General features: G+C 37.6%; 1 protein-coding gene and 1 long non-coding RNA gene across 53 annotated transcripts in view; one reads left to right on the forward strand and one right to left on the reverse strand.

Moving 5' to 3' along the window:
* Positions 1 to 220: 220 nt before the first annotated feature.
* On the reverse strand, positions 221 to 15,703 carry LOC120522958. 3 transcript variants are annotated; one of them, XR_005632540.1, is made up of 3 exons: positions 15,617 to 15,703; positions 9,061 to 9,278; positions 221 to 297 (listed from the first exon to the last, which is right to left on the reverse strand). It is a non-coding gene; the product is annotated as an uncharacterized LOC120522958 (long non-coding RNA). The 3 variants fall into 3 exon arrangements; XR_005632541.1 differs by lacking the exon at positions 15,617 to 15,703 and adding an exon at positions 14,790 to 15,052; XR_005632542.1 differs by lacking the exon at positions 15,617 to 15,703 and adding an exon at positions 11,873 to 11,943.
* LOC120522953 (sporozoite surface protein 2-like) overlaps positions 15,386 to 22,944 on the forward strand; it is a 117,180-nt gene continuing 109,621 nt past the window's right edge. For 28 of the 50 annotated variants that reach the window (XM_039743770.1, XM_039743787.1, XM_039743798.1 and 25 more), the window contains exon 1: positions 15,389 to 15,596. In XM_039743770.1, coding sequence (XP_039599704.1) covers positions 15,533 to 15,596 — 64 coding nt within the window. In that variant the 5' untranslated portion in view covers positions 15,389 to 15,532. Of the gene's footprint in view, positions 15,597 to 22,944 lie in introns of all 50 variants that reach the window. The other 22 variants (XM_039743786.1, XM_039743785.1, XM_039743795.1 and 19 more) reach the window with 4 other exon arrangements.

A 22,944-nucleotide genomic window follows, 5' to 3' on the forward strand; every position in this document is an offset into this window, starting at 1 on the left:
TGGCAACTTATTAATAGAAGACTATACATTTTTATAGAGTAACACTGAATGAAGTTACAAAACCGTTGAATAAGGAATAATAGAAATACATTGGTATGCGTTTTGGAAGACAAAATTACTTTTTTTTCCAGTTGCACATTTAAATCTATCTTATTATACACCATGAGAATGTAAAATATAACACTTACGGTCAGAGATCAAAACTTACAAACTGGAACAAACCGGGCCATCAGAAACTTCAAAATAGTTAACATCAATTTGACTTGGTGGTTAGCCTTGGATAGAACATGGAAAAAACTAAACAGAAATAAAGCAAAAGAAAATGAAGTGAATACAATTGTAGTCAGAATACCTTCTAAGGATTTGTACCATGAGACAGAATATACTGAATAACGGAGCTAAGCGAAGAACCAAAAATCAAAAAACATCCAGTATCTTTTGCCCAGAAAATATTTTAGTCACATCTAAGCAAAACAAAAATGTTTTGTTTTTATATACAATCTTGGACAACTGGGCCATTGATTTTTATATCGTTGCCACAGTGACGTGATATGGCGTGACTTCCATAGCCATTAGAAATGGTAAACAGAATGCCCTTAAGAAAACAAAATGGCAGTCTATTTTAGATATTAAAAAATAACAAAATGTAAACAATTCTAGAAACTAAACTAAAATATATTATATAGTCTTAGAAAAATCAAAGCATCCAGGATAATGGCACTTTGTGTCAGGAAATTCAAAGAGAAAGGAAGCAAACCCACAGGTCTGGGGTCTGCTTCTTTAATATTGACATTTTCAAATATGACCTTTGGAGAATATTTTAACAGTAATTTATTGGAAATAACCCCAACAGATTCACAGTAGCAGCATCGGCTCTTCACGGATTAAAGGCTGAGTGACTGTCCATTTAAGTGTTGACAGCAGTATTCTTGATAGATAAATGCAGTTCATCCTTATCATAAATAAACAGCAGTTCATGGCTGATTCAAAAGTTTTTTCATTTTCTTAATTATTATTACTTCTCACTTGCACCAGTTTTCTGCAGTATTGGCATATACTGTATAGATAATAAAAAGTGATGTGCTGAAGTCCTGTTTATAGATTACAGCTCAGCATTTAAGAATGTTGCACCACAAAAGCGCCTAGATTTAATAATAATAATAATTCTTTGCATTTATATAGCGCTTTTCTCACTACTCAAAGCACTCAACAATTGCAGGTTAAGGGCCTTGCTCAAGGGCCCAACAGAGCAGAGTCGCTATTGGCATTTACGGGGTTCGAACTGGCAACCTTCCAATTGCCAGTGCAGAATGGACCTGGTGCCACCTTCAACAACTGAATTTTTAATTTCCTAACTAGCAGACTGCATCATGTGCAAACTGTCAACATCATTTCCTCTACATCTGAATCCTATTCACATTGAACCTACAGGGCAGTGTACCGAGCCCCCTTCTGTACTCCTTACTCACCTATGGCTTTGTGTCCAGACACAGCCCCAGCCATATCATTACATTTGTTGATAACACCACCGTTGTAGGCCTGATCACCAGCTGTGATGAAAAGGCTTGCCAAGAAGACACTTGCCTACTAATAGATTTGTGCCAGGATAGCAATCTCTCTCATAATATCTTTACAACCAAAGAGCTGGTCATAAACTTTAGGGAGGAGAAAGCAGACAACACAGCAATCGACTACTAAGTAGATGCTGTGGAGAGGGTGTGCAACAGAAAATTTATTGAAGCCACCATTACTGATGACATAAAGTTGGCACAACACATCTTCATTATCATCAAGAGGGCTCACTGACACCTATACATCCTCAGATGCTTTGTGTGCAGAGGAGTCTGTTCTCGCTGCCTGCAAATCATCCAGCTATGGCAAGTGCTCAGTTTAGGACTGCAAGTAGCTAATAGAGGAGGGTGAACTGAACAGGCAAAGCAGCTCCCTTCTGTCTTTGGTATATATTACACATGCCAGTTTGGAAATACAAAGACCTGGCCAGTCATTGTTCTCTCTCCTCCATTCTGGTAAATATAGTAGGACCATTAACACTTTCTACATTCAGGGACAGTAATTGCCCACAGGTCATAAGTTTGCAGGCAACTCATACTGACAACTGCGTGAGTATTTCTTATATGCATAAATTGTCTGAAGTTGCATTTAATGTAGAGTGTTGTTTAAATTGTCTATTGTTAGTTTTGCACTATGGTCACCAGTTTGTGGGAGGCATGTAAGTAATAAAGTATGCAATAAGTCAGAATTTAACATTGAACTTGAGTATGCTCTTTCTTAGTTATTTCTTTCAAACACAAGTTCTCTTTTTCTCTTTTTCTTTAACAGACAGCAACATTTCCCTTTTGCTTAAATTCATTACAGTTCAATTTAGTACCAGTGAACCTTATAGTACAATGAAAAGTATTTCTTGTTGCTGATGCAGAAACATCCAGCAACAATACAGTACATTGCATAATAATACAGCTGAGATGAAATATTAAAAGAACAAAGGCTATAAAAGGCATACAATAAAAAAATACATATGTACTGTTTCTAATTTAAAATATCTATATAAACACCAGGCAAAAAAATCAAATATGTATTGGATTGAACAAGTAAATATGGTTTGGAACAGGGCACCAGTGATAAATATGGCCATTTTAACCACCCACTGCAGGCCATTTTAGTTTGCACATGCTAGAATGTGATAGAGCTAGCATTTGCCCCACTATTCCTGAGCAGACATTATAAGAATCTGGGCTGACAGAATGACTTTCTTCAGTCTTCTCAAAAATGGAGGTGCATGAAGCCTTCAGTTGTTGAGAGACCTGGAGAATTCCTCATTTATATGCATCAATAAGACCTTAAAGGTACTCAAATTATCTACAACTATATTAATGTCAATATCATCACAGTCTCTTTCATGTCTCCAATAGTTCAGAATCAGCTCCTTAGTTTTATTGACTTTAAGGGGCCAAACATCACCTTTTAGTAAGATGTTTGACTTACTCCATAAGAGTTTTGATTACCAATCTGTATCATGGAGAAGGAGGATCTAGATTTTCATTGACAAGCTTGACCATTTGTTTTCCACCTCTGGTCCACTTTCTAACCCAAAGCAAATCATTTAGCCTACATGTGCTACTAATCTTCTGTATTTAGAGATTGTTTAAGGTGGTGCTCACTATAGAAAGACCATATATAAATTAGACATTGTTTGTATGTTTGCTGATCATTCTGTGTGTGGAGTTTGCACATTTTATCAATGGATGAGTGGATGTTGCTCCCACACCCCTAAAACATACATGTTAGTTTAAAACTTTAATTGTGGGTGGGTAAATAAGTGAGTCTGGTAATCCATCTAACCCTAAAACTCAAAAACTGGACTAAGCTTATCAAGAAAAACGTGCTTCCTTTATATTGAGAATTGTTTGAATCTTTCATTACAAGCCAAGAGTATCTGAATAGCACTTAAAGAATGGCAGGAGTCAACACTGGTTCGGACACCAAATCATAGTAGGTTAGACTCACACATACTGTACACATACAACCTTTAGGAAATTTAGCTTAACAACCCTCAAAATGTAAATACTTTTAGGATATGCTAGGAAGCCATTATAGCACAGAAAACACACATGTACACATGGACATGACCAGTCGGAACCCACATCTTTATAAAAGTCACACGTTTATTCCTCCCAAATAAACACAGGTTTACAGTTCCAAACACCACACAATGCACACAGCAATTAAATCTCCCCAATAAACCTCTTCACAGTCTTTAGCCGCCTCTATTCTTTTCCTGGGAGCTTCGTCCAGCTCCCACTCCCGACTCAAGCTCCCCAACTGTTAGGAGGCAGCGCCTTTTATTCCCACCCGGATGTGCTCCAGGTAGCTGGTGACGAGCTTCTGGCAGCACTTCCTGGTATGGCGGAAGTGCTGCCCTTTGCATAGGAAGCACTCCGGGCGTCCCTGGCAGGTTCCTCCGCCATTTTGCTAAGTGTGGTGGAAGTAAAGGTCTCCTGGGTTCTAGGAGGTTTAAGGCGCCCCCTGGCGGTGGCCACGGCTCCCAATGAGTTGGAAAGTCTCTCCTCCTCTCTTGTGGTCCTCTCCTGCTCCGGGGCAGTTGCCCCATCACGACCCGGAAGCTCTTAATGACTCTTTCCAGTCCCTCCAGGCATCCCGGCCAGGTAAGAAACCCAGACATCTGTGACACACCATACAGACAATGAATGGGCTGTAGACTTGAAAAACAGCCATGCTAGCCCCCACATTACTCTGATGCCCTACATGAGCATTCTAATTATTACAGTATATTAACTGGTATCCTTAGTCCATTATATATAGAACACACACACTTACAGTCACTAAGCTGTAACACTGTGGCCAAATGTCTCAAAACAAAACATGAGCTTCAAATTTCACAGTGGAAGTTCAATTTCTGCTTCAACGTTATTATATTACAATCATATTATTTAATCTGGCTAAGCTGATATTGTTAAGAATAGAAAATATTGCACAGAACTGTCACTAACGTACGTCAAGGTAATATTTTCCATTAAAACCATTTTTTAAAGTGAAGCTTAGGTACTGCAGCTGGACAACAAGCTTTATGAATTTCGTAATTACAGGCAACTGTTTTGCTTTTTGTAGATTTGACAAACTTATTGTTTGGCCATTGTGTCTGAAGGGGAAATACAGAAAGCGTTATTGCATCATTCAGTACTTTGGGGGATTTTTTTATGTTGTCAGTTAAAAATAATTCAACGGGACTTATTGGTCACCTCAGAACCACACCAGGGTAGATCTCTGTAATAATAATTTATTTCACAGTAATGATGGATGCTAACATTACAGAACTCAATTATTTTCTAAGTTGTTTTGTTATCTGGAGTTTTTGTATTGTGCTCTTGTTTAATTTTAGTTTCTTGTTGGCAATATTATCTGTGAAAGGCAGAACAGAAGACAAAGTGCCACATATATCTTCTAGTAGAAAAGAGGAACTTCAGACACTCAAATTATATAAGTAAACATTTATTTAACTAACATCAAAAAGACCACATCACAGATAGGGAAAATACTCAGCAATAAATAGGTCACCAGCTACCTAAATAAAAAGGTATTGTTTACCACATTTAAAATGTGACTCAGTCATACAAATTAAACAGGACATGGGTGCTACCAGTGCTTATAACATTAACAAAATTTGTCAGCCAGTGTGAAGTGAACCAAAGATATAAAGAAATAAGCATGCTGCTGGATAAAGGCTGCTAATAAAAAATCACCAAATTTCAGCCTCAGTTAAGGAGTTGCATTACATTTACTGATGACACCACCAGCATTGCTCTGAACCAAAGAGGTCAGTCCTGCCCCATCTTTATAGTTTTGGATGATGAAAGTGTCATTCATTCATTCATTTATTCATTCACATACTTGCAGCCTACTCTAGCTTTTTACTGTACAGAGCTGTAGAAAGGCAGTGTGGCATATAAGTTTAGACTTTGGACTTTAAACATTGAGATTGTGGGTTTCATATCTTGCTACCGACAATGTGTAACCATGATGTCAAATGTTGTAAGTCACCTTTTATAAAGGTGCCAGACAAATAATACAAAATAATAATAGAAATCCAAAGCCTACCTGGCAGCATTAATCAAACACATGGTGGAAACAAGCACTGGAATAAAAGACAAGGCCATAGCAGGGCAAACTCACGCTCACACATACAGAGCCAAACTACAGTCATCAATCAACCTAACGAAAAGGTCATAGAGGTGTATGTGGATTCCAGGGCATCTGGGGAATATACATGAATTCACACACTTAATCGCAAAGTCACTGAACCCAAGAGTCGCTGGGTGACAGCACCTTTATCAAGATAATCATGTTAGCTTTTTTACAGTGCCAACTTTACTGCCTTTAGTTGTACTGAAGGATATCAAAGATAAAAACGTTTAACTTGAAAGATAGACAATCACTCCACCAAATTCAAAATCTCTGAAATAAAGTAAATAAAGATTAAAGATTAAATACTATAGATTAAATATATTGTACTATATATGTAAAGGGTTTTTGCATTTAGATTGGCTCAGGCATAGAGTGACATTTTCTGGCTTAGCTGCATGCTTCTATGTCAAGATCCTTTTATTGTAACAGAATCTCAGTTGAGCTTTGTTATCAGATGAGCTTATAATTTGAACCATGCAGTCATAATTGCATCATTCTCTTTTCAGTGCCAGGTTTAGTGCCTTTTTGTTTTACTGTAGGGCATAAAACATATTTTTATATTTAAAATTAAAACATACTTTTATATTTAAAACTACATAATCACTTCATGTCAGATACAGTATGTAAGTTGTACAGGCAAAAACAAAACTCAGTAGAAAAATCAAACTTATTTATATTTTAATCGGGGCTATTATGGCAAAATAAGGCTTAAGGTAAAATTCACTTCACACACTCACTGATTGTACATGTGACAGGACAGCTACTACTGCTGCCCACCCACACACACACCCATAAAAGTACAAAAGGTTATCCTGGTATCAGCTATGTGTTTAAAGTTAAGACCGCTCAGACTGCCCTTTGTGTCCTGGTACTGTAGTTAAGCATTTTCTTGTACTTTGTTACATAAAGGAATACATCTAGATTATTTCAATGGGTTTATTTCACTGTAAGCATGCTTACTAAACCCCTTGTATGTAAGAGTAAAGTTTAGCATTAAAAAAAAAAGTCCAACACTGTTCCTTAAAATAAACATAATGTGTAAAAGCGGGCAGTATAGAAAATTACAGAGAACAACATTTAGAAAGTTTGATCGTGAAACTCTAAACTGCAGTCATATGTTAAAATTAGGTGTCTGAAGCAAGATATCCTGAAGGGTCCAATGTACACTTTTCAAAGCATTGCTTCTGCAATGGCATTTTCCTGGGTTCTGTGGTTTCTTATTGAGCATTTGCTTGACAAAGAACCATTTAATTCTGGAAAGCGTTCTTTGCATATGAAGTTGGCTCTTTTGGGCTTTGAAAGGGTTTTTAACGAGTGAATACAACAGAAATCGTCAATGTATAGTAAGCTACCTAGCAGGTGTGACTAGTAGGGGGCATTGCAGCACCTCAGACCCCAGGCACAACCACAGAGACATACGTCTTTGAGTCCAAAACAAAAGGTTTATTCACACAAATACCTTACAAAAGGCTTTGAGAGTTCCAAAAACAAGCAAGCTTTGTTTTCTTCTTCCATCCAACTCCAACTTACCTGGATGAGGTCGAGTGGCTTCTTTTATCTTAGGCCTGGGAGTAGTTTCAGTGCTAGGGCACAGCCCTTTGAAAGTTCTTTTGGTCAAATGAAAGTCACACAAAATAGGGATGATAGATACCTGCAGCACCTATTGGTGGCCCCTGCAGAATACAACAAGACTGCCACCTAGTAATGTCTCTGAAAGGTGGTCAACCCCTTGCCTTCCAGCACATTTGCCTCCTAACCAGGCATTACTTCTAGGTTCAACCCTGCCTAGATGCCAGTGTAACTATTGACATAGTGGCATCTTCTGCCTGTCTCCTGGCAGAGGCAGGGCAATCTTCACCATCCTTTTTGTGCCTTCAAAGGACTGGCCCCTTCTGTCCAGGTAAGGAACTTTTGGCCAGGATGCCAACCCATGCGCGGCACCCATCACACAGGATCCAACAGATGAAGAAGAATTGTATGCAGTGATAGTCCTTTTAAAATCAGAAACTCACTATCATTTTTATCATCTGTTTATGGTTATTTATAGACCCTGAAACTAATTCTAAATAAATAAAAGTTTCTTCTTGGAACCTACATGTGGATGATTCTTTTGGGAACAAAAATGGGTTCCCCGATGGCATTACTCTGAAGAACCACTCTGTCACCTTTACTTTTAAGAGTGTAGACTGTTTATCACATTTTGGAACTGAATACCAGAATTTATAAGGTGCTGAACCATTTGTGGACATCACTTTCAAGGTTTAGTGTGTGGTTAATCTTATAATAATTATATTAAGAATTATAATAATCTTAAAATTATACATTACTAGGCAAGATATTGTAGCTCTACTTGCACACAAGGCAAAAAATACCAATAAAAAATAAACATGTTTTCGTTAGTTTATAAAATGAGACATGAAGCGTTGATGTCTATATCACCTACAGTATGTTTTTCCTCTGCTGCTCTGGATAGTCTGTGGAACAAGAAAAACTGCTCATTTTTTCAGTGGTCAATAAAATGGTTCTTTTTTTTATTTCATTTTACAAGTTCTTGACTAAAGGTATGTAAAAATTTACACAAAAAAAATGGAAGCAAGAAAGGGATTTTTTTTTGCCCTTTTTAAACCTTTAGATACAGTCTTTCTACAGCTTATATATATATATCTTGAAATGTCCTGAATAGACCACAAGCTCCTCCACAGAAATGAAAATAAATCATTCAGTGAATTATAAATCATCATTCAGTGTTCTGTGTGTCCTAAATTAACTGCTTTTCATATATTGTTTTGTGGTTAATGATGGTAAAGTGCAACAATGTCCAGAGAAAAAACATCTTCAAAAATCAGATCTGAGTGTCTTTGTGCTACTTGCATTCTGAATATTTAGAGTTTTGTCAAAATTGAAATGCACATAAAATGAAACCAGCATGCTAAATGTATCAATAAACTGTGAGAGGTTTGAACTTAACATTTTGACTTTAATTGTAATATTAATATATCTAAATGTGTTTAAATTTTGGACTTTGCATGTTCTTTCCCTTGTGCAGGTTATATTTCCTCCAGGTTCTCTGACTTATTCCAAAAGTCCAAAGACATTCAGGGTAGCTTGATTGTCAATGATGCATTGCCCCTAGTGAGTGAGAGTGTGTGTGTGTGTTCACCTTGCAATGGATTGGCGACCTGATCCTTGCTGGTATAGGCTCCAACTACCCTAAAGAAAAAATAATTTAATTCTCAGGTAAATGTTAGCTGTGGCTGGGTATGACTGGTTGGGCAAATATGAAAAGGTGGGACACCAACTAGATCATTTTAATACTATTGTTTAAGCAACAAGTCATACCTTTAGGCGGAAAAGGAAACAGCCACTCTGGCACAATAGCTAAACAAGAAGCACCATAGGCTGTCAAAAGTAGACGTTGTTCCTTGGAGTTCCATTCAGTGGGATACTCTTAGTGGGAAATGATGTCTCCTTCTGGGAAGCTGAACTCCTTATAGTGTACCAACCAGAAGGGACGGCTAAGGGAGGGCTAAGTGCCCTCACTGGGTGGTTTCTTGGTGCTGCAGGGAGAAAAGTAGAAGAGAATATTAATGACAGCGCCCCCTCTCACCTTGGCAGGTTATCACATACCTCAATTGAGCCCATGAGGAGATCATCCAACAAGTATGCATGACATAGCATATCAATTCATTGTTGTTAAAAGTGTTAAATATGGAGACCTATTTTGAAGTGGCACTGTAAATGCAAGTCGTGAAAATACTGTATGTTGCATTTTGTTTTTCTGGTGCTGTTTCAACATTGTATATATTTTTCTTTTTTTATATTTTATATAGTACTACAATTTTAATTAGCATATAGCCCACAAGACTTCTAAATGGAAGCACAGTATATAAGAATAAAATTAAATAAAAAATCATGTGAAACTACTGTAAATGTAGGTCAGGCCTCCTATGCCAATGTTTGTATTATAGGGTCACAGCTGCTGGCATTGCTGCATTGCAATGCACATACAGTACATTCAATGTTAATTTGTTGTAAATTATGAACAGGACAACTTGCAAATTTATTCAAGAATTTAATGCTCTGGGTCTGATGAACATATGAGTCTTTTAATGTGTCTTTTAATGTGTAATTCATGTTCTTAAGAACTGAATAATTTTCTTCAATGAAATTAGGACTGATATGATTCAAACAATTCACTTGAAATAAAAGACAGCCATTGTAACACTCCTGCTGATAACTCGCAGCCACATGACACTGGGTTCAAACCTGGGCTTGGTCAATGTGTGGATGGAGCTGCAGATTCTCTCAGTTTTTTGTGTGAGTTTTTCTCTGGATGTTTAGCTTTTTCTTCTAAAATATTATGGTATGGTTAAGTTAGGTTGGAGTTGTGGAAGTGTTTTGTTATGTTTCAGTTTGCCAAGCTATGACACTGTAAAATTTGATACTTAACTTATCCATGGTTTATCATAATAATAAGGACTTATTTATTGTTATTTATATTATCTAGTGGTTATATTATTATTATGTTTTTAGCAAGAATACATTATATGTCACTCACTCATTATTAATTTTTTGAAGATCTAGACAGTATAAATGTGTTGATATGTCTTACTGACATATACACTGTGGTGATGTGGTGATGTGATTACTACTGCTGCAAAGCAATGTTTCCCCCAGACATACTGTTGCACACATTTACTTAGAAGTTGAGATGCACCTCTAATATTATAGATTATGGGTGTCAAATTCAAATATAGAAGGACTGCAGTGGCTGCAGGATTTCATTTCAGCCACTTTCTTAATTAGGAAGTAATTATTGTTACTAATAGAACAGGCTTTGTGCCTGTTTGAGTTAAGGCTATGTCACATTTGGCAACTTTTCCTATAATTTTTAGTCGTTGCTTTCATATAAATAATTACTCATAATCTTAGCCAGTCAGAGGCATTTGTTAATGTGCTCCTGTGAAGCTGATCATCTAATGTGACATACAGCATACTCAATAACTGAGACCAAATAGTCTGTGACTGGCTAGGATAATACGAAACAGGTTTGATTTTTTCTTTGGTTGGAGCTTTTTGTGTTAACAACCAATGAGCATTCAGCCAGAAATACAATGCATAGAATGTAACGACGAGGAATAAGGAACACGCATGTTTTGAACCTCACTAATAGAAGAAACGACCTTTTCTGTTTTTCAAAAAAACATTTGAAAAAGTGAAGGCATGAGGAATACTGATCTGTTCTATTCCACAAGACTGATGATGTTCTCAGAAAAATGGAAATAAACAGTTTTAAAACTTAGTGGCACAGCACAATCCATCTAATCTAAGAAGCCATATAAATAAATAACATAATTAACAGCAAGAATTAGTTTCCAATTAAGAGATTCATTGGAGACAAAATGCTGGCCTGATTTTGAGACCCTAGTGTTACCTGGTCATCTTTTGGCTTGATTACTTCTCATCTCATTATATTCTGGCTCTTGGCGAAGAGAAAAGAACCAATTCAGGATGTTGAAAAAATAAAGACGTCCAGGAAAATGAAGGTAAAATAAGTACAGTAGCTTCTATTAACAGCAGCAATAGGTTACTAATCGAGAAAGTGACTGGAATGAAAACTGGCAGCCACTGCAGCCCTCCAGGTCTGCGTTTGACTCTGTTACAAGTGATTTATCCCTGATACTGGGTCTGGTCAAGGTGCCATAGAAGGGAATACTGAAACTATTTTGACCAAAGATTATTATACATATTTCATTACATATGTTATAATCCAACAGGTCTCTGTGCTTGTAATGTAAAGAAAGTAATTTATCGCAATAACTACATCGAAAGACATTATGCCTTTGAGAACTTTATTTAAGAAATAATAATGGTTTTTAAATTCATTAAAATAGTAATTACAGTATATTCACTGAGAAAAACAGAAAAAACAAGAGTTCACTTATTACTTCAAATACAAGATTATATTTTAAAATTAAAATTACAGTTAAAGAAGAAACTAGGACTAATTTCCATTGAAAACATGCGGCTTTCAAAATGACACAATTTCCACATAAAGGAAGTGACTAACTGCTGTCAACTTAGTTTCACAAACAAGCTGTGTTTATTTATTAAAATGTTATTGTAATGAAAAAGGAGAAAAAACTATTACCTGAAATTATGAAGACAACATTTGTTTATAACAAGTGTGTTATAAAATCTGGTTGCTTCCTTCATTTTTTAAAAGCAAGAAACACTTTTAAAGGCTTAAAATAGTAATGTTGTCCTTTTAAAAAAAAGGAACTAGGAACTTGCTTTTTTAGTTTGTCTAAGCACTATTTAAATGAGTGCATGACACCAGAAGAAAAGCATTGGCCACCAAAGCAATAAACAGATGTTACTGCTGGGATTCATCTTAAAAATATATTAATTACTAATAATGTATTAGTCAATTATTTTAGTCTTTTACTCTTTGAATGAAATTTGAAATGAAACTGGAAAAGTGGCAATGTCTCACTGTATGTGTTCTCTATAGCACTTTATGTCTGTGAAACATTTACATTGAGAAAGAAGGACATTTCAAAACTGAATGTGTTTGAAGTAAGATGTTACAGGAATCTTCTGACAAAAGGTGACAAATGAAAGAATTCAATAAGATCTTAAATGCTAAAAAAAACTATTTGCACAGTTATTAAGGAACGGGTCTCTTTGGGCACATATGCAGAATAGGAGAAGAGAGGCTAATGAGAACGATGACAGAGAGAAAAAGAAACTGGAAAACAAATAGTAGGAAGACCAGCAAGGAGATGGATTGATTACATCAAATAATGGCTAAGAGTAGGAGAACGGACAGCAATTGAGATAGCTAAGGAAAGAAAAAGATTCTGGAAAACATCTGGAAAAGAATGGAAAGCAACAACCGCTTCCACTGTCCCTACTCTCATGACTATTCCAACTGAATCAAAGGGAACATCACCCTGAACAGACATACTAGAACCCACTCCTGGAGCCATGCTTGGGAGTGCTGTTTGCTGATGAGGGTCTAGTGGCCAGGTAACTCATGTAGTTCAGTTAGGTTCATCACAAATTAATAAAATGTGGCAACTTATTCACAGCCTTTGAAAGTTTTGTGAACATTGCTAATTGTTTAAAAACATTTTATCAGTAATACATTATGTATTGAAATGGCAGGGCTGTGGTGTCAAAAATAAAACAGAGCAATCCACAAATACTTTATTGTTTAAACTAAATATCACATTATCATTATATTTATTTTAAAAGGAATAATCAGTCACTTGATTTCTGCAGACTGCCCGCTACATCCTCTTATCTCAAATGTATGGCTTAGTAATGTAATATGTACTCAGTATTGATACATTAACCTAATTCTTTATGAAACAGTGGCTTGGAGGTTAGTTCTTGCTTTCCCTGTCCTTATGAGATTTAGGAATCCTTTACTTAACTTTCATAATGATAATAAAACTATACATCTCAATGAGAGTATAAGGACTGTTTGTTTGCAGTGGATTTATACTGTTCAGACATGATCAATCAGCCTGTAATCATCATAAACAGTAAAAATCGTATATAATCTTTTAATTTGTGAATCTCGTTTCATTTTTCACAACCTGGCAAATATTTATACACTTAGTGCACCTCTGTAAAGTGGACTGAAGTTCCAAATGGAATGAAAGTGTAAACTTATATATTTCCAGTTCCTTTTAAACTCTGTAATATGGATGTTTGATTTTAAATGAAAAGCATAGGGTTGCTTTTCAAATACGAAATTAGTTGCCGTATCTTGTATTCACAACATAATTAATTTATTAATCTTTTATTTCACTTTTCAAAACCTGTCAAATATTGTGCTTACATGCATACCTATGAAGGTATCTGAAGGGTAGTGTGACAATGGAATGGAAGTGTTCACAAGTCATTCCAATTCCTTTTGAAACAATATATAGACTGTGTGATTTAGAATTCACAAGCAACATTGACTTTGTGAATCTTTTACTTCAGTTTTTAGAACTTATATACATAAGAAACTCTCAGACATTTTCAATCCAGTACTATACATCAGTCTGCAAATCTTCATTTGGATGCACAGAAGTGACAGGCCGTGAAAGGTGAAATAAAAAACTCGCCAATTAAACAAAGGGATATGCATTGAAGACCAGGTCTTTAAGTTTTTGTCTAAAAAGGAATCAGAATTTTAGGTCTTTCCTGAACAATACTATTTAGTTTCAGATCTGTGGTAAAAAGTAAAAAAGTCACAAATTGGCACACAAAGTCACATATTTCTTTTTTAGGATTAATTGAAATTATTTGTCATTTCTAAACATGTGTCTCTATTAAAAAGCCCCAGTTCCTGTATCTTCATTGGGAAGCCCTACTATGTCAACTTTGACATGTAATGAAAAGTGAGAAATGCCAGTCACAAATTAAGGTTATATACTGCAGATTCAAGATCATGCATTTAAGTTACTGTTGCAAAGCAATATGAATGACACCCATTTCATTGATCGTTTAGTTCTACTTTAAAACTTCAGTCACCATGCACACAAGTGTCATATTTGACGAGCTCCACAGTCCAAAAACATGCAGGTTAGGTGGATTGACGATTCTAAATTGGCCCTAGTGTGTGCTTGGTGTGTTTGTGTGTGTCCTGCAGTGGGTTGGCACCCTGCCCGGGATTGGTTCCTGCCTTGTGCCCTGTGTTGGCTGGGATTGGCTCCAGCAGACCCCCGTGACCCTGTGTTCGGATTCAGCGGGTTGGAAAATGGATGGATGAAACCAACAAACTGTATTAACAAACATTATGACTTTTAAGAAACTGTCATTTCTGGAAATCTTGTTACACTTGACAGGTTTTGAAAAAATAAATCACAAATTTAATTGAGGTTGAGAATTCAAGATCAGGTGCCAAGGCTACCAGAAAGGTAATGTTGTGTTGTGTAATTTCTGGACAATTTCATTCCATTGCAAACCTCGGTCATAACAATCTATTTATGATGCAGAGTTCAGGCTCTGAAAAGTTAAATAAAGGTTACACAAATTAAAGAAGAAGAAAAAAATCACGTCTAACTTACTGTTTTCAAAAGACATTAAAATGATCTGTCATCCTGGTCACTTTACTGTATACAGCTTCGAATGCATTGCGGTAGTCTTATAATTCGTGACTTTTATTTTAAAGTGTGCGCCTGATATTTGAGACATGAATTCGTTGAGTCAGTTTTTTTATTTCACATCTGCGGTTAAGGATCTTAGATTGAGTGTAAGGGAAATGTGAGATATGAAAGTCATATTAAGTATTTACCGGTAAACAACAAAAATGTCTGTTTTAGTTTCGACAACGTAGACTTGCCATTTGGATACGTGATCCAATTACGTGATCTTGTTATTTTAAAATGCTAATAAGTATTTAAAAATAAATAGCCATGTTCACAGAAAGTACAAAAGCTGTGAATAAGTTTTACATGCTATATTTAAAACCTTGATGTCGACTCACGTGATGTGTATTTTGTATGTATGTAATGCATTGTGTTTCTGAGTTTTAAAATCGACTTTTCATCTTTATAAAAAAAAGGTTACAGACAAAAAAAATGAACAGGTCAATATTTTGTAACGTTATATGCAAGGCTTGGCGGAGAATGTGAAGCGCATGCTGAATGTCATTTTTAGGCGTTACTCATTTGACTTTCGTTTTCGCTTTTACAACAGCATGGATTCACTGCCGGGTCGAGTACCGAACGAGAAACGATACTTTTAAAAATCGAAATATTCGCGGATTCATTTATTGTATACAGTGTCGCCTAAACGCAAGACGACGAGGATGACACGGACACGGAATGCAGCTCCGATTCTTCTAGCGCTGAGTGTCGTCGTAGGTATTTCGGGTAAGTTGCACTGCTCTTACCTTTGCCAATTTTCTCTTAATCTTTTTCACATTACAAAACATTAGAACATATCAACAGTAACTGGTAGCAAACACATCGAATGTGAATGTCTTTATCCGAGGTAATAATAATGCAACTGAAAAAGGAATAAAAGACTAAAGCCTAAAAATACTGGGCGTGGCCTTCAAGCAGCGCTTACACCCTTTGTGTAAATAATATGGCATGTTTAACATATTCATACATTTTAACACATCAGATTACAGAGCGTATAAAAGGGTTTTACATAGAATTTCTGAAGAAAATGTCCCGCGGAAAGGATTGAGTTCAACACAGAAACGAAAAGTCCAGTCGGATTGCCCGAGCATGAAAAAAATGCTTTTCCATATAACTGCAATTATCAAAGCGACTTTTACAAACCACGTAAGAGAGCCGATTTCATATTTAATTGTTGTGCTTTTCTTATTTTTCAATAGATAGGGGCAGAGAAGTAATTAAACACACTAAAATAAACGTCACCGTCTATAATTATTAAACACTCACGCACTGCTTTCACTTACCATATATACAGTATATTTACTGCCCTACCGAATGTACACCTCCACTAAAGAAACTATAGCGCTAATACAAAAGCAGAAATACATATATTGATTTATTTGAATATACACTTGCACCGTTCCTTACAACAAGGTCTGTGGGTGTTTTCTGTACCTATGAAGGTAATATCCCAGTACATCCCGTAAAACTGGGGTTTCAGACTGTTCAGATACAGTTGTCTCAGGTAAACTGTCTAGCTCTTCAGAGGCTGCTGCAGCATCAACAATGGCTGAAATATTATTTTTGAATCCCTGTTTAGCTTCATCACTTATCACAGCAGGTTGGTGGGTTTCTAGTTTGCATGCCTCCTCCAAGTAGATTCTCCAGTGTCTATTCTATAATACATGTAAGTGGTCCATTCCTATTGACTGTTGTCCCAGGCTACCTTTTCTCATACCGATAATCCTGTACCAGCATGTCCTGGCCCACCTGGAAAGTCCTTGTAGCTAAGTCATTGAAGTGTGCAAACTACTTATTCTCAATATCTTACCAGATGTTTAGCTTAATAAAGTCCATATGTGATCTTACTGTAAGTTTCTTCTAGGAAACATCATTGCTGGGGTTTCTTCTGTAGTGGCATGCATGAAAAGTTATATATCATTTGTCAGGGCATTGAAGCCATTTCCGCGTGTGCGGGGATGACAGGGATGGTGCATTTTGTACTTTTTTACATCCAGAAGTCCTCTTTGTTAAATCCTCTATTTGTTTATCGATTCCTGGCCACCACATATAGCTACAAGCCAGACTTTTCATTGTAATTGTGCATAAATGTCCCTCATGCAGGGCATCTAACATGTTATGCAGTTTAACTGATATGACCATGCATAAGGGTTCCTTGACTTACTGATAGTTGATCTTTTCTCGCTACAAATGTGGAATTCAAGTCTGTATGCGCTGGCCAGCCTTTCAGAGTAACCTCATAAACTTTTGATAACACTGTATAAGTACATTTGAGACAAGCAACTGACCAATAACAGTGGTGTAAAACATATCAGCTGGATTAACAGCATCTGACTCCACCTTGGTCTTCAGTGTCGCAAACGTGACTGCCCATCATCTGTTCTCATTTACTGTAATTTAATCCCTTTATATTCAATATCATACTGATGTGCAGCCAGAAAAGTAACCATTGCTGTATTTGTGCTGATGTCATCATTGAAGCACCCTGTCTACTGTAGAATTAAATATTGTGACCAATAGCTGGTGATCAGTAACCAGAATAAACTTTTGGGTAAGTAGTGGTGGAATATTTCTGCACCCCATATTAAAGTAAGAGCTTTGCAGTTTATGTTGGCATACTTACTCTCACCTGCTATTGGTTATCGAGATTCCAAGGCTGTTGGCCTTTTTGAGCCATCCAGAAATGTATGTCATAGTACAGCACAAATGTCATATGGTGATGCATCACATGTCAGTTTGATAGGTAAAGAAGCTTTGAAATGTGTGAACACTATATCTGATGTTACAAGTTTTTTATCTTTTGAAAAGTTTATTCACAACTGCTTGTCCGCTTCCACTGTGATCCAGTCAGTGGCAATCCATGTAGGGGGTTTAGTACTGTGGACAGATTAGGAAGCAGCTAAGCTTGTGGTAATAATTTATGAGATCAAGGTAAGAGTGAAGCTGAGATACATACTTGGATCGTGGTGCTTTAATTAAGCCTCAGTTTTATCTTGTGACTCGTGTAGTCCCATCTTTGTCTATGACATGTTCATAGATATATAGTAACATATCTTGTCTTGAAAAAAAATCACATTTATCCTTATTCAGACTCAAACCACATTCATGTAATCTAGTCAAAATCTGATGTAAATTTTTGAAGTAGCCCTCTTCATTTTCAGTGATATCATCCAGATAGCATTGTGTTCCTGGAATGCCTTGTAGTACTTGGTCCATGGCCTTCTCCAAAAGTGCTGGATCTGAGGATATTTCAAAAACAAGATAATTACTCTGATAAAGCCCTTTGTATGTATTAATTAAGAATTTATTTGAGATATCTTCCACATCCATTTGAAAATAAGCTTTGGCTAAATGAGTTTTTATAAAGTTCTCCAAGGTTTTAAGGTTTCTTTATTTAGTCTTGTTTAAATAAAAACATCAAATTTGCCTTCTTAGTTGAAGCTAATAATAGATTTAAAGAAATAAAACAAGAAAACAGAAACCAGACAGGTGAAGGTAAGGCAGTGTTAATAGTGCATATTTATGCAAAAATAGTTACATGATACATATCAAACTATAATAATTTTCTCTGATATTCCATATTAAAAAGTTGTATGGCACTAAGAAGAAAGGAATTTCTGGAGCAGTTTTGCTAATGATGCAAATACTGTACTGTATATCTTCAGTATGAGGTAAGGTATAATGCAGTATATGTAGTATGCAATTTATTGTTACTTTAAAGTCTCTACAAATGTGCATATTTCCTTCCTTTCTCCTTTTTTATTACAAGCACAATGGGGGTAGCCCATTCCCTCCATCTCTTCCTTAGAGATTATTTCTGCCTACCCCAAGCATTTCAGCTCAGCCTCCATTCTGGGGTGAATTGCATAAAGCACAAATTGACCATTAAATAATTTTGGAGTGGTGTTTTGTTTAAGCCCAGTTTTACCCTTTATTTCCTTCAGTGTACCTATTCCTTTTTAAAAGACTTAATCAGCATTTACTAATATCCCATCCTCATCACAAGTTTTGTTGTGTCTTTCTTATTTTGCAATAGACAAGTACAGTGATTAAACACATATACTAAAATAAACTGCCACCATCTTTATTGAACAACCACGCACTCTCTGCACATACTCTATATCCATCTATCCATCCATCCATCCATCTTCTTCCGCTTTTTTCCGAGGTCGGGTCGCAGGGGCAGCAGCTTGAGCAGAGAGGCCCAGACTTCCCTCTCCCCAGCCACTTCTTCTAGCTCTTCTGGGAGAATCCCAAGGTGTTCCCAGGCCATTCAGGAGACATAGTCCCTCCAGCATGTCCTGGGTCTTCCCTGGGGCCTCCTCCCGGTTGGACGTGCCCAGAGCACTTCACCAGAAAGGCGTTCAGGGGGCATCCTGATCAGATGCCCAAGCCACCTCATCTGACTCCTCTCAATGCGGAGAAGTAGCGGCTCTACTCTGAGCCCCTCCCGGATGACTGAGCTTCTCATCCTATTTTTAAGGGAAAGCCCAGACACCCTGCGAAGGAAACTCATTTCAGCCGCTTGTATTCATGATCTCGTTCTTTTGGGCACTACCCATAGCTCATGACCATAGGTGAGGGTAAGAACGTAGATCGACTGGTAAATTGAGAGCTTTGCCTTACAGTCCTTTTTCACCACGACAGACCAATGCAGAGCCTGCATCACTGCGGATGCCGCACCGATCCGCCTGTCGATCTCACGCTCCATTCTTCCCTTACATGTGAACAAGACCCCGAGATACTTGAACTCCTCCACTTGGGGCAGGATCTCACCTCCAACCCTGAGAGGGCACTCCACCCTTTTCCGGCTGAGGACCATGGTCTTGGATTTGGAGGTGCTGATTCCTATCCCAGCTGCCTCACGCTCAGCTGCGAACTGATGAAGCAAACAGGACAACATCATCTGCAAAAAGCAGTGAACCAATCCTGAGTCCACCAAACCGTACCCCCTCAACACTCTGGCTGCACCTAGAAATTCTGTCCATAAAAGTTATGAACAAATACGGTGACAAAGGGCAGCCCTGGCGGAGTCCAACTCTCACTGGAAATGGGTTTGATGGTATATATATACAGTATACATTCACCACCACTTTATTAGGTATACCTTGCTGGTATTGGGTTGGACCCCATTTTACCTTAAGAGCTGCTGTAATTCTTCATGATATACTTCATGATATACTGTAGATTCAACAGGGCTCTGGAAACATTTCTCAGGAATTTTGGTCCATATTGACATGATAGCATCATGTACCTGTAATTGCTGCAGATTTGTTGGCTGCACATCCATGATGGGGCGGCACGGTGGTGCAGTGGGTAGCGCTGCTGCCTTGCAGTTAGGAGACCTGGGTTCACTGCCAGGGTCCTCCCTGCGTGGAGTTTGAATGTTCTTCCTGTATCTGCGTGGGTTTCCTCCGGGTGCTCTGGTTTCCTCCCACAGTCCAAAGACATGCAGGTTTGATGCATTGTCCCTAGTGTGTGCTTGGTGTGTGGGTGTGTGCACGCCCTGTGTTGGGCTGGGATTGGCTCCAGAAGACCCCCGTAACCCTGTAGTTAGGATATAGTGGGTTGGATAATGGATGGATGGATATCCATGATGCAAATCTCTTGTTCCATCACATCCCAAAGATGCACTATTAGATTGAGATCTGGGGCCTCATGTATAACGCCGTGTGTAGAACTCGCACTATAACATGGCGTAAGCACAAAAGCCGAAATGTGCTTACGCACAGAAAAATCCAGATGCAGGAATCTGTGCGTACTCCAACTTCCACGTTCTTCCGCTACATAAATCCCGATCAGCGTGAAAACTAACGCTCGTGCACGCGCTTTATGTAACGCCCTAACTCCTCCCAGAATTACGCCTCTTTGAATATGGAACATAATATAAATCGCCCTTAAGCTCAGCCTTCTGTGAAAAGACAATGGGAAAAGCACGGGGGAAAATATAAGAATTTCAGCGAATACCAAGTAGAGGCAAAGGAAAAACATACAATTTGTTCAAATAAACCGTGATATAATCAACAAAAGGAAGTTGATCGAGTGACATAGCGTGTTGGAGAAACTTGAAAGCTCACTCACATCCACAAAATCGCACAGTGCCGGAAATAAAAAAGAAGTCACATATCAAAGTCGCCGTGGAAAGCCGAGTTGTAAGACCACTGTCTGAGTGTCATATGAAAGCTTATTAGGGTACAGAGAAAAAAGACACATGGTGGGGAAAAAGCACGAAATGTCAACTTCAATCTCGACATTTCCACTTTAATCACGTAGTTTATTTTGTCATTAAAGTAGAACATCATAAACATCTTAAAATCGTTTAATTAACCCGTTTCTCAAATCACATCGTAATTAAAATAGCACGTTAAATGCTTTGTTTTGTATTTGATTTTCTATGTGCTCTATGTGTGTGAATCACTACTTGCTTCTTAAACCGGCTCTCTTCCTCCAACTGGACACAGAGTCCATTACATTCGTGATATTACAGCTCTCTGAATAACTAAAATACTGAGATGTATACGTGATGTCATTTTTATGATGATAGGAGTTAAAGCACGTTATTAAACATGTGTTTCACTTCGATGAAATAATTTATTGCAGCAGTACTCAGGGGCGGCTCTAACCTTGTGGTGGCACTGGGCAGAGGAAGAATCGGTGGCTCCTTCACCCGCCAATGTCATGCACGGTGGATGGCCACGTCCGTTACAGACACTGCATAGCCGCCTCGTGCTCATGACACAAGCATTTAACTTTTGCCGAAATTTGTCGCTGTGTTTTTTGCTGTGTTGTTATTTTCTCTTTCTGTTTTATATTCAATATATATTGGCGTAGCCGTCACTGCAGTCAGTGCTTTTCTTTCCCCAAGTAACAGATCGCCATACAATCAGCTCTGTAATAGACATTAAGCCTTCTGTAAGCTTAGCGCCGATTCTTCAAAACGTTTAAAGAACATTGAAATATCATCATAGTACATGTTTAATTATTCTATCCTTAACGACACTCCCAGTGAAGAATATAGATTATTTAAATGAAGTTAAAGTTTTATCTGTATAATTTAACAAACATATTTTGCTGCATTTCACCTTAAAAATGATATCGTCATCATATGTAAATACGCGCTTTATAAAGTGGCTCAGGTTGTGCGATATTATAACTGTAGTGCAAGTTTACAGTGGGGTGATTGTACTTATAAGTACAAAGTTCTACAAGGAGCACTTGATTGACTGCATTTAAAGTTCTTGGGATTAAACTGTTTCTGAACTGAACTGGTCTGTACAGGAAAGGCTTTAAAACGTTTTGCAGTGGCTGAGACAGCGTGTCCTTGAAGCTGAATACCGATAATTCTCTTTCCGATCAGCTGCTGCTGTGATTCACACTCAGATACAGTGATATAAATACTCCGAGTGGTGCAGTGAGAGTAATATGGAAAAAGATGATCCGCTGTGGCAACTCCTAACAGGAGGAGCTGAAAGAAGAAGTAGAAAAATAAGAAGAAGAGGAAGGTGCAGTGAGATTAACAACGCTAAAGCAGTTATGGTATTTGGAATACTATGGCTGTTCCCTGGACCATTATATTGTTACAAGTTAATTACAATCAGATGCATTACACTAATAAACAATATGCGGTTAGTTTCGGTGTATTTATAAAGCCGTGTCAGGAAAATAATGAGTAATCACACAGGAACAGTACCATTGCTTTGACGCTGGGTGCCGCCAGTCTGCAAAACCGAGCGGAGAACTTGCGTACGACAAGGCATGAGGTACCGTGGAAAAGTGCGTGGCTTTACGCCAAGTGTAGGTTTTATACATTGCGATTTGAACGTGGAAAAGTTCTTGCGCAACATTTCTGTGCGTACGCACCGTTTATACATGAGGCCCCTGGTGACTGTGGAGGCCATTTCAGTACAGTGAACTCATTGTCATGTTCAAGAAACCAGTTTGAGATAATTTGAGGTTTGTGACATGGCACATTATCCTGCTGAAAGTACCCATCAGAAGATAGGTACACTGCGGTCATAAAGGAACGGACATGATCAACAATCATACTTAGGTAGCTGTGGCATTTAAAGAATGC

This window comes from Polypterus senegalus, chromosome 2 (genome assembly GCF_016835505.1).
Source record: "Polypterus senegalus isolate Bchr_013 chromosome 2, ASM1683550v1, whole genome shotgun sequence".
Classification (NCBI taxonomy): domain Eukaryota; kingdom Metazoa; phylum Chordata; class Cladistia; order Polypteriformes; family Polypteridae; genus Polypterus; species Polypterus senegalus.